Raw genomic sequence first — 13,557 nt, forward strand, 5'->3', positions numbered from 1 at the left:
GCCCTCCTCTCTTTTTATTTCTTCTTTTGTCAGGTATGCAGGAGATTCAAAGCCCAAGAGCTGATTGCGTCCTCAGAGGTCTACAACCAGCCTATGGATATCAGCTTGTATAGATAAATGTTTTCATGTTTTAGAAATGCATATTTACTGATGTTCTGAGGTTGTGATCCTTGAGGTAAAGGTTTAGACTTTCTGGCCCTATCCCACATTAAGCTAGATCCAGATAACTCCAGCCATAACTTGGAGCAACCCATTTTTCATCCAAGGCACCAAACGCAAAGTGCAAATCATTGAAGTTTTGCTTTATAATTTTCTAAATTTAAGTCTTTTAGTGTTTGCAGAAATATTTCCATCGTCAGCTAAATCGTGGCATATTACCATGTCTAAATTTTGTCTGAACATCGAAGCTGTTTTGAATAGTTTTCTAGCTGAGCTCTCATATTATTTAAAGAAAGCATTTCTATGGATTTTCCTGGAACAGTCATTGCGTTGGCCCAAGGAGACCTACTTGGGTGGGGGGTCTAAACACTTCTTTTATTTGCTGGAGTTTATGGATTGAGGAGAGCTTTGAAGATTTGGAGAAGACTGAGAAAGGGCTATGTGTCTGTGTGCATTCAGCTCCTGTTTGAAGTCCCTCACTCCAGCAATTACTTCATATCAAGGATTAGATGAAGCGCAGGGAACACGAGAGAGACAGATGGAGGAGAGGGAGGTAGAAGATGCAGGGAGAGGCCTAAGAAGCAGGACTGACCAGCAGAGATAGAGCAGATTGTCAATATAAAGACATGAGACAACTCCAGAAAATCATACAGTTTTTCCAACAGCAAAACAGCAAAGCACAATGAATAACTGATGGCCGCTGTCGCCGTCTGTTTACGGTGGAGACAATAGTCACAGCAGAGTCAACTTCCCCTACATTCAGAAAATTCAGAGACAAAACACTTTCAGAGAAAATATCCACTTTGTGAGAAAACGTTATTGTCATATAGACAGAAAACGGTGTATTGATGTTGAAAGTGTATTGATGGCTGACATCGTGTAACAGCAATGCACAACCGTCAATCAGCCAAAACAATGAGACAAGAACGCAGACTATCTTTTCATTGTTATTGATAAGATGTATTAGACAACATGTGAGACATTTATATAATTGCTAGACATGTTGGAAGTAGCACCAAAACTGAAGCTGCAGGTTGTGTATCAAAGGTTAAGGAAGAAAGAGCGGTGAACTAGCAACAGGTTGATCCTAAAGTTAAATGACAAAAGACAAACATTTTTAAATATATTTTGCCATACTACTGTACAGAAAGCATAAATACATCTTTATGCAGTTGAGTGGCACACAATATGATAAGCATAGGCCGTATGCATCACGCAGTTAAGGTGTAACTTAAAAAATAAGAGATAATAATAAGCCCTCTATAAAAATAAAACTTTATTAGGCTACATTTGTGCAATTTTCTTTTGTTATTTGACACATTGTGATGCATCATGATGGATAGAATCGTAGGCCCTGTAAAGTACATCAAACCAAATCATGAGATGTGTGAATCGTAACATCCCAATATCAACAATCACCTGTTCTTAACTCATAACTCTACTTCTACTACTTAACTCTAGACAAAATTCCAGCCTCAGTCACTAAAATGGAATTTTGTTAGATCTTATCCTCCTCCAGAGCTGTAAACAACTGCACAAAAACAAGAATTCTGTCTTTCCTCTAAATTACATTTTCAAAAGTCTATTTGTGTCACTAGAACTCAGATCAGTTGGACCCAAATAAGCTGTGATAATGTGTCAATAAAAGGTGCACTACGTTTTTTTTGTGTGTGTAGGATACGCCACCTGCTACATCCAGATGTTATTGCATTGCCTAGAATGTTCTACGATCTGGCATTTTACGTCTCTGTGCATTTTTGAGCAATAAAAACACCCGCGATTGTTAAAATGCTAGACATAAATGTTTAAATGCTTTACTGTGGCATAGTCCATGCAAACAATGACATCTCCACACCAGAAAAGTCATGCTCTAACAATCTCAAAGGCCTGCAGGATGTTGCGATGTCACGTGAAGCCCAGCAGTCGTCCGGGTGGGCCTTACCTCGGGGATCTGGACGGTGTACGGCTGTCCGTGGAAGGTTGGTGCGTTATCGTTGACGTCTCCAATTTGGATGTTTACGGTCCCTGTGACCAACTGCAAGAGGAGCAGTAGAAACCTAGGTTAAATCCTGCCAAAAAATACCACCTCCTCACAGATTTAAGAGGACGCTGGTGAGTCAAAATACACTAATGATGCCAAGGGATTTGGTGAGAAGAAAGATGGCCAAGAATGAGACTTACACCCGCAAGGCAGAGTAGGTTGTGCGTCAGTAAATTTAAGAAACACAAATGTGCCGGGTGAGACAGGTGTCAGAATGATAACACAGAAGAAAAGTGAAAAATGGTGACATGGAGTGAGATGGAGACAAGACTTAGACGTGGCTGGGACACATCTGAGCGTCAGTGGAGACAGAGGTGTCGAAACAAGTAAAACGTGTACCTCGTTCTTGTCTGTGACGGTGAATTCAACCTGCATCTCTGACTTGGTCTGTGGAGAAACACAAATCATAAATGTATGGATGGACACTGAACACAGCTTTACAGCAAAACCACAGGTGAATAAGGGTTGGGCCGAGAACAAGGTAAGTATCTATTAGCAACTAAATATCCTATTTTATGTCAAACCCCTGCTAAGCGTGCGGATTAGACTAGTACAAAGTCTACAAATATGCTCTGGCTGTTTCAGTGGTTTTGCAGTGAAAATGTTCATCTCCTCTCAAATGTTAATGCTCTTAGACCGATTTAAAATGACACTGAACTGTATGACTGTGCTCTTTGTAAAGCTGAGAACTATTTTGGCCTCTGCTTCTGATTTACTCCAATTATAAGTGGCGAGAAGCTAAGGAAAACACTTAAAACCCTGCCTATATTTTATACAGGATTGAAGAGTAATGCACATTTGTTGGGTTTTGTCAATTCCTTTTTCAGAGCTGAAGCCAATATCACCAAAAATCCAACTTAAGGACTTTTTTTTTTTTTTTTTGTGGGCTTGGGACAAACTGGTCGCGATTCATCCCAGAATGGTTGAATTGACTGGAAATAAGTGGGTTACAGCTTTCCCTTTATGTTTTTACATTCCCAGGTGCTTGATAGTTACCTTTCACCAGATGGATGACAACAAGCAATACAGACAGAAATATCTCTCAGGCCTTCTGCAGCTTAACAGGTCAAGAAAATAAAATACACCCAATCCATTATGTATTAGGCTCAGCTGGCACATTCTTCCTTACCTCTCGATCCAGTGGTTGCCGTAGCCACACTCTACCGTCAGGCTCAACTCTGAAGAACTTCATGGCCTCTTGTCCAGTGATCCCGTAGATGAGAGGGTCATCTTCAGGATCCAGCGCCTCCAGCCGAGTCACCAATTGCCCTGTCACGCCACGAAAAAAGAGGTTAGACGGAAAAAAAAGGCATTTGGCACAAAATGTGTTAGTTATTTTGTTTTTTCAAGCAAAAGGAGAAATTTACTGTTGATTATCTAATTAACAAGAAATAAATATATAAATAATCTCTATGTTGTTGAGCCTATAATTTTGGAAACACATTTTAACGAATAATGTACATAATCAAGAGCTCTGGATTGCGTCGTCACAAGGGCTGCACAATTTATCGCAATGGAATCTACGTAAATCACAATTTGAGTTGCCGCAATTATAAAAATCACAAAGGCTGCTTTTAAATTCTTGGACCTGTGGTTTAGACCTCTTCACACGTGTTCTGAATTCATGGGATACTTGTAATTGGTCAGTTCATATTCCAGTCTTCTCTCAAAAAGTGGAGTTGTTTACAATGTGCACTGAATGGAATCCTACATTTCAAACATATATTGCAAATCTAATACTAGATACTAAATACTAAATACTAAATACAATTAAATTTCCCCATGTGTGGACAATAAAGGAATATCTTATCTTATCTTATACTAAAATTACACCCACCCAACATTATAACTCTTAAAGTGTATAGGCCAAAGAGGGCGGATTTTGCCAATAACGTTTGATTCATGATGTTCAATCTGGCTCTCTACATGTCTTATGTCTTTATTAAGTCACATATTAGCTGCTTTAACCCTCTGTAATCCAACATCAGTCAACATTACATCAAAAGTGCACATTATGTTTATGTATCGCCACACGCCAGACACACACACACACACACACACACATATACACACACATACAAGCACACACGCACACACACACACACACACACACACACACACACACACATACACACGCATACACAAGCGCGAGCACAAAGTAAAGGGATGAGAGGTTGTTAATTGCATCCGGAGTGTTCCATAGACTTCATTTATCATGAACACTTTAGCGCAGACACGTGGCTAATCAAAGTTAAGGTGGATGAGGGCGTGTAAACACTATACAGCCCGGAAAAGCAAAAGGTCAAAACAGCTCAGAGGACAGTGGAGTGACCTTTGAACTCATGAGACACGCCTCATTACCGTCAGGAGCAGGAGGATGGGACCACTCACTCATAATGTCCTTGTCCTCTCGCCTTGGAGACGCTGTACATGTGATTAGCAAACTTTTACAGTACAAGTACAACCTAATGTTTGTTTTAAATATACTTTGGAGGCACTTTACAAGACGAACCAAGATGTGTGGAAAATGAAAAACAATATATCATTAAAAAACTTGAAAATATAACCAGTTCAAGTTAATAGACAAATCCCATCTCTTAAGCAGGACTAAATAAGAACTTCATACAAAAAGTCTAAACCAATGTTGGACTATGACTATGACTAACCAGGACTATACAGAAATGACCAAACAGGTTGAACAAAGAACAATAAATTCCCATTCAAAGTAGTATTACAGTTTTTTACGATTGAATAAACACAATTTTTATGGTTTTGTTTTATTTAGCGAAACCCTTCACACAATCAGCACAACCACAAACCCAATTATTAAAACACCTTAGCTCCTTTGCAAAATGAAACACTCTCACACACACTGTAAAAACTATACACTAACTCATCAAAACCATATTTTTTTACCATATGAAACACACACGTTGCATATGACTATGTTTGCACCAGTTACACACTGCTGTAGAAAACCTTAAACACTTTTGGCTAATTCTGCTTCTAAGTGCATAGAGCCGTGTGGGTGAAGTACACCGTGAATTTGCAAAACATGGCTCGGATTTGCACAGCTGGAAACACAATGTCTGCTCACACTTTCTGCAAAACAACACACACAGTGAACACTACACACACTTGTATATGTTACTGTAGACACCACACAGGACACAAGACTAATGATGTTGACAATGTCATTAATTTTTTTCCATATACTCAAACAAAAAAACATTTCCCAGTTTTCATGAACATTACATTTTATCCAGTACAAAAAAGAACCCCCCAAACTCCTCCCCCTCTTCCTCTTCCTCTACCTCGACCTCTACCTCTGGCACGGCCTCTGCCTCCTTCTCCTCCTCCTTCTTCTCCTCCTCCTCTTCCTCCTTCTCACCTTCACTCTTCCTCTTCCTTCCATTTTGGTTCAGTTTGGTGAACTCACCTGCTGCATTTTGATAGTGCTTAAACCTGATTGGTGTGTCTACAATTAAGCGATCTTGTGTTTGGTCACCTGATGGCAGTGTTCAATGGATTGGCACATGGGTGTGGTCATTTGGCACATGGGTGTGGTCATTTGGCACATGGGTGTGGTCATTTAACAGTCAGTGCTTTAGAATTGCAAGGAAGTGACATCTTGATAAACTTCTGTGTCTAAATACACGACTGTGTTCAGTGTTGTAAATCACTGTGTGTATTGTTTTGCACAAAGTGTGAACTGACTTATTGTGTTTACAGTGGTGCAGATCTGAGGCCGAGTTTTGCTCCTTGAGTGTAAGGTTTTGATAATTGGGCTAAACTTTAGATTTTAGTGTTTATTCAATCGTAAAAAAATGTAATCTAAAACAAAACCACAGGCTAAAGTATGTGGAATTAACACCGACTAAATTTCACTGTATGAAAAAAACAGTAAATACACACAAATTTATACATATTGAGGTGGGACACTAAAAACAAAATCAGGTAATTCCGCACGAAATCAGATTAAACAAGGATTAAACAAGAACTGCACCAGGACTAATCCAGCGTCACTCAAAAACCTATTCCACCTCCAGCAGCACATAAGGTAAGGTAAGGTAACTTTATTTGTACCCGAGGGTAGATTTGGTTGCAGGTAAAAAGAGTGGGCTGCTCACACACACATAGACAACATTAATGACATTGACAGAAAACGGGCAGTGACACAACAGAGACGACTAGTGCTCCAGACATAGAGACATGGATAAAAAGTATACAAACAGTTAATAGTGTCAGAATACAGCGGATAAAATACAGAGTAAAAAGCCATCATAGATACAAAAAAGAATAAATAGATAAATAGGTTAAGAGGGCTGTGCAGTCTGGCTATTTAGTATTTTAACAGCTGAGGGAACAAAACTGCCCCTGTATCTCTTCGTTTTGCACAGAGGCATTATGTACCAGCGGCCTGATGGAAGAAGCTGAAATTCAGCATTTAGTGGATGGGATCCGTCTTCTAAGATGGACCCAACGAGCCTCTGTAGCTGTCTAGTGAGGAGGGATTCTGGGTTCAGCTGTGGCTCTCCAATCAGCCTACTAGCCCACCTCACAATTTAGTTAAGGGAGTTCTTATTATTTAAGGGTAGGTTGCGGAACCAAGACACCAGGCTGAAGGAGATGACTGATTCAATGAAGCAGCGGTAGAACATCGTGAGCATTGTTCTGTCTATGTGGAAGGAGGACAGATTCCTCAGGCAGTGCAAACACTGGTTCCCCTTTTTGTACACGGCTTCACAGTTTGCCTCAAAGTTTAGTTTGTTATCGATGATAGTCCCAAGATATTTATAATGATTTACACACTCCACTGTCTGACCCTTTATGCAGGTAAGTTCCTTAGTCCTCTGGAGTTTCCTAAAATCTATATGCATGTCTTTGGTTTTGAAGATGTTCATCTGTAAAAAGGACGTGTCACACCAATCTACGAAATCCTGGACAACTGGACCATGACTCGTTTCGTTCCCTTGTAGCAGGCTCACAATGACAGAGTCATCTGCATACTTCAGTATAAATCTGCTTCCCTGCTGCTGCGGCACATGTTGGTGTAGAGAATGAACAGGAGAGGGGACAGAACACAGCCCTGAGGAGAGCCAGTGGAGGAACAGATCTGGTCAGACAGTACTCTATTGACTCGCACTCTTTGTGTCCTATTAGTTAAAAAATCTAAAACCCAGCCAACAAGATTGTGACTCAAATCAAATTGCTCTAGGAGTCCTTCTGTTAAAATGTGGGATTGGATTGTGTTAAAAGCTGAAGAGAAATCTATAAATAAAAACTTAGCATGTGTTCCCTTTCCTTCCAGATGTTTAAAAAGCATGTTCATCAAAGTGACCGTGGCATCCTCAACACCTCTGTGTGGCCTGTAGGCAAACTGGAATTGGTCAATATCAGACTCTGTCTTCTTTAAGATTTCATTCCTCACTAGTTTTTCAAATGTTTTCATGACAATAGATGTCAGTGCAATAGGCCTAAAACATGCACAACAATCTGAGGGATGTCAAGGTTTGGATGATCATTTTGTCTAATGGTTAATAATCATGATATTTCAGGTCACCCATGATAATTGTGAAAACTAAAAAATAATTATCTGAACATAACATAAAGCTGAATATAAAAAATATAGACATTTACTGTAATGAGCCCTTTAACATAAAAAACACCCAAAAAAACCTAATTTCTTCCTCCAAAGTCTGAACATGCTTCTATTATAAGATTGGCTGTTGACCTAAAAGTTGTATTAACTGCGCGATCCTAATTTCAATTCAATCAAAACGGTAAAAAAGTAAAACCACATGTAAAGTCATTTTCAACTGGCTGTTTATGTCACAATATATTTCCTTTTTCATTCAGAAAGTTTGATTTGCTGGGCCTAGTGTGTCAATCTATCAGACAGAGTGAATGAAAGTGAATTATACGATGTCACTGTTGTTTGGTCACAATGTCAATAATTGTGAATAATTGTAAAATTATGACATTTAGTCTCGCAATAATCGTAAAACTAGAATTATTCATCATGACATCACACTTGCAGTAGACATAATGCATCAGCGCTGTCAGATACAGACCAAACTGTTTAACACAACAACCAATTAGGGTCCACAATCACACTGCCTCCCGTTTTATTAATACACCCCATTTTCTTATGAAAGGGTGGAAAAAATTACTAATTAATATAACGATTTATGAACCCCTCTCATTGAGTCTAATGAGATTTATGCAAATTTAGCTGCTTTCAATATGAGTTATAATTTGGTTGAAGACGGTGCAAATTAAGCATTTTACCTCATAGTCATCAATAATATCTTGGCTCTTTTAACGCACTTTGCAGCACTGTTGAGTAAGATACTGAATGCCTGTGGTGATGCGGATATAAACTTGAGTGTAGGCTTCTTAAAGGCTGGACAATGATGCTCAATTGCAATATTAAGTGTTTCTATTACAGTTAATTATCGACACAGCGCAATACAAATGATTCAACGTAATATACTTTCTTACCATGGCCAAAAATGAACTTATAATGATACAAGACATAACTGTTTGGGTTTTTTCTCCTCAAAAGCATTTTACATTCACAAGGGTTAAATATCATTGTAGTGTTAAGTCTGAGTTGTACAGAAAAGCAAATGAACAGGTTCCAAATGATTCCATCAGACACAAAAAAGTTTAGGTTGTAATCTAAATTGTAGGGTTTACTATTGTGTTCAACTGAATCTGAAAACTTCTAATGCAATTTTACTCTTTTATGAAAACTTGAGCTTCATTTTTATAGATATATTATAGACAGATTTAGGGATAGAATACAGATGTTTTAGCCTTTTTTTAATAACGGGACATTACACATACCGACATCAAACAATGTAAATGTGTCAGAGTTTTCTGATATGATAAGATAATTTGCATGGGTTGTCCCTTTGCCAGATGTGAAAAAGGCATCCTAAAAGTCAATACATGTGAAAATCAATAATCATCTAAATGCACAATGAAATTGCAAAGACAAATACATTTATATTCAGTTAGTGCTCACAAATCTGTTTCCATAAGCCAATTTTTGCATTCATTTTAAAGATCTAATTTGTTGGAATGCCATTAGATTCCCAGAAAACCGTGTAATAATTAGCATAGTGTGAAAGAGACTGACAGTTTTAAAAATACCTGACCTCATATGACTGGAGTGATTTTGTTGTTGAAAGAAGAGTAATTTGGTTGGAGTCTGTGGTGCACAGTAACATTCACTGCATGTTTTGGACCCGAGGGGAATAAAGCAGGATCCTTCTCAAGCTTATCTGTGACACAGTGGCACCGAGCCCTTTCTCTGACAAATGATGCTATTTAGCAGCAAGTGATGCCAGTCCTACTGTTATGAATGATACAGCGCACATTAGCAGCCCCTCCCTCACACCTCCAGGAGAGCGATGTGGTGGAGTCGCCATCTCTCTCATTCACCTTTACGTCCACACGCTCTTCTCCTCTCGCACTCTCAGCTTCAGACGGAACCACACAAGCTCCGGGTTACTGCTCTGTTCTCCCGGGCTAATGGTGAACAAGTGAAGCGTTCACTCAGTAAATGAGACATGGCTGAATATGAATACATTTAGAAGAAATTTAAAAAAACGACTCATTATGATAAGTACTTTCTGAAAGTTTATGTAAGAGTTTTGTGCAAATACAAAGCACTTAGTTTTTTTGTGGCAGAGCTGTAGAAGCCAAGGACTGACAAAAATAAATAAATATGATATATATACACAGTATTTTGCGGAGTATAAGTCGCACCGGAGTATAAGCCAAAAAATGCATAATAGAGAAGAAAAAAACATAATATAAGTTGCACTGGAGAATGAAATGCGGTTGCAAGTGTGAAAATAACAAATAATATCACATATAAGTTGCTCCGGAGTATAAGTATATTAGTATAAATGTAAGTATAAGTCGCACCCCGGCCAAAACTATGAAAAAATGTATTGTCCGGAAAATACGGTATATGTATTTTTAAAAGTGCAGAAATATAATATAAGACTTTTTCTTGAGGGCCCCGGTCCCTAGGCCAAATAGATGCACAAAACACCACCACTTTTGACATAGTTTGGGGTCCCACAAAATATCCCCAACACTAGATCTGTTTCAATACTAGCAATATAACAACATTTACTTTTTTTTTCAGGGGGAAAAAAAACAGCTTCACCAACAATGCCAGTACTGAACCAGAATGAAACCAGGACTAGACTAGTACAAACCGGGTCTGAACCAGGCCTATTCCAGAACTAAACCAGAACTAACACATAATTCCACCAGGTCTAAACCTGAATTAATCAAGAACTGAACCAGGACTAAAATAGTAAACCAAGAGAAAATTATATTTTTTATTATTTTGTATAGTATACTTTCCCCCCCCCCCCTTTTTTTTTAAATCATCCTTTTTGCAGCAGCAACGCTATGTTCAATGTTAAATTATGCATATATTAAAACAACCTTCACAATATCATCTAAATGTAAATATATTGCCCACCTCTAGTAGAAGCTGGACTACATAACACAGTGCAGTGATAGTGAGCAGAGGAGTGGAGCTGCTAACCTACCAGAGCACAGTTTAATTCAGCTCAGTCTTTTAGGACAGTCAGGGGGGCACTTGATGCTAAATCAGTGTCGGGAGGATATCAATCTGCTGTGGATCGATACGAGTGCTGCACGTTGGACGGACTTGTCCCTGCCCAGGGCCCAAAGGCTTAAGAAAGAGCAGGGGCCCGGCCAAAGCCCTGTTTATTATGTGTGTGACATCTCTGCACCCCTCGTTCATCTGGCCCCTGATTCAGTGGGACAGCCCCTGTCAGGACTTCAATTTCAGGTGTGTTGTGAAATATGTCTACACATTTTATGGTCCACAGAAGCTTAATGGGTCTATGGGCTGTTCAGGATGCTGTCTACCCAACCACTGGCAACCTCAAGGAAAAGACAAAATCACCATCAAGATAAGGGGTGGGCAGTATCAAAGTGTAGATAATATCATGAATGTTGTTTTGAAGATATAGAACATTTGCATATCAAGTTTGTTGTTAAAAAACGCCTCAAAATAGCTGATTACAAATACAAATGAAAAACCTTTAAAATAAGAGTAAAATGTGACATTTTGCATGTTTCTGACACAGTTTACAGACATTGCACATTTATGTTACTAACCTCAATAATTAAGTCAAAAGAAAGGTTTTAAAACCTTTTCTTTTGACATAATATCATTTTACTATTGCTATCGAGGTACTCCAAATAATACGTCAGAAATAAGTCAATATCGCCCAGCCCTAATCAAGATATGCTGAGAACATGATGTGAGGAGTTAATCTGATGGAGCCTCTTACCACATTTGGTGTTTTCTGAAGTAAGATGTCGACAATAACAACATTTTAGCATAAATGCGGGAAAACAGAGTATTTACCTTTATAAATGTCACCCTTTGTTTGTACCACTTCGGATTATTAATGAGTTTGTTCTACATTTAAAATTCAGAAAACACTACCTCGTCTGCGCGAGGCTTCTGAGAAAGACTGCAGCAGTGTTGTGAAGTAAACAATAAGCCTTTGTTGTGTAGATAAAAAATGTGTGGCTTTTCTGGATCGAATAAATAGTTGATGAGAGTCCTTAGGCCACAGGGTGAAGTCATGAAGAGGCTGATGAGTCAGAGCCGTGCCACTCATGTTTCTGAACTGTCCACACACGAGGAGGCTTCAAACGCACCACTGTCGCTCAAACATCAACTTCATCTGTGTCCAGGCCAACGCTGCCGTCAGCACCGGTCCATTCAGCACACACTTACGCACCTAAAGACCCTAAAGACAAGCCCTACTTCCTGAATAGCAGACTAACACAGAATTAAAGAGGCTAGTGTATTTTTAACACGCTATCAAATATGTCACATTAGCCTGACGGCATAATGACTCAGATGACAGAGTGAACAATATTTTTTTGGGGGTTGATCATTCTTGTGCATGCTTTTTGGCCCTGGCAGCACCTTTTTTTCTTAATTTATTTTGTGGTACATTCATATTTGAACAGTATTGGGTCAAGTCATGTGAGAATGATGCTGAGGTAACATTGCTTATCAAGTAAAGGAGTTGTATTATGGAATTGCAACGAGTTAAAAAAAAAAAAAAAACGCACTTCTCTATTTCAGTTTAAAAGTATCTTTAAGAAAATATTGATGGAAAAATAAAAATACATTTTATCATGGTAAATTTGAATGTTTGTAGATCCTGTCCAGTGTTATGCAGTTTTGTTTTGTTGATAAATTGTCCACTAATGTACTGCAATATACAGTATGTCCACCACTGAGTTAGAAAGAAGGGATGGCACAATAAGCCTTGGCTTCTACCTACACCTGATCAAATATCAAAATTTTTGTTCTGACCAAACTGAGTTATAATATCAGTATTATTGTTTACTGTGATTTTTGTCCAAACAATAGATCGTACTTCACAAAACTGTTATGGTGACTGGCCTATTATGGCACAAATTAAATTGTAGAATCTCAAAAGGGAAATGTCCATTTGAGTGATTAGGCAAGAAATTTAACAATATAATAGAGACAACAGAGAATTCACTCAAAAAGCAAAACATATATTCATATATCACTGCTTGTTTAGTCTGAAGGAAGAGTGCCGGCTTAGGGACTCGTGCAGTCACTATAAAAACATAGGAACAAGGATTCTTTGGTGTGGTTTATTTATCAGATAATTAAATCACCAGTGTTCAAAACAGCAGTAAAATACCCAACAAGTCAACTTAATGAGCTCTAGCACAATAAACTTAAACTGTTTTACTGTCAGAAAAACTCTAGGGCAGAGTTTAGACTTAATAAATAGAATAAATTGGACTATTTTCTGTGTTAATTGTCACTTATTAATATTCATGAAATCAATATTATTCTCTAACACATAACAATATGGTCACCACGTCACAGACAAACTCAAACAGTCAGATTAGTTTATTTCTGTGATGCATGTGAAACAGAGGAACTTGTTGGTCCAAACAGATGTAGAGAATGGGTTGAAGGAAACTTTTGTAAGAAATAACACGCCACTAGAAGTTTCTGAAGGACAAAAAAGTGGCCTATAGGGCTTAACTTGATGTGGACACTTTTGAATAGGAAATGGCCCAAAGGAACTATGACTAAAATTAATCAAATGACCAGGTTTAAGGACCACCATCGAAGGCAATGTCTCGAATGTATTATCTGCATTATCACTTGCGGTCACAAACACACTACAGCTCTTCAAAACTGCTTCAAAATTGTAGATTGAAATGAATAGTGATGTACAAATATAGAGTATTTGTCTAGAGCTGAAATAGCTGTGATGCATTCA

General features: G+C 38.4%; 1 protein-coding gene across 1 annotated transcript in view; it reads right to left on the reverse strand.

Annotated features, from left to right (window-relative positions):
- Positions 1–13,557, reverse strand: part of cdh23 (cadherin-related 23) — a 303,992-nt gene that overhangs the window by 233,335 nt on the left and 57,100 nt on the right. The window contains exons 4-6 of the mRNA XM_072437248.1: positions 3,330–3,469; positions 2,540–2,587; positions 2,102–2,194 (exon numbers count right to left, since the gene is read on the reverse strand). Of these exons, the coding sequence (XP_072293349.1) occupies positions 2,102–2,194; positions 2,540–2,587; positions 3,330–3,469 (281 nt within the window). The remainder of the gene's footprint in view (positions 1–2,101; positions 2,195–2,539; positions 2,588–3,329; positions 3,470–13,557) is intronic.

Source organism: Eucyclogobius newberryi, unplaced genomic scaffold (genome assembly GCF_026437365.1).
Source record: "Eucyclogobius newberryi isolate DKJ021-1_F unplaced genomic scaffold, fEucNew1.0.hap1 SCAF_8, whole genome shotgun sequence".
Classification (NCBI taxonomy): domain Eukaryota; kingdom Metazoa; phylum Chordata; class Actinopteri; order Gobiiformes; family Gobiidae; genus Eucyclogobius; species Eucyclogobius newberryi.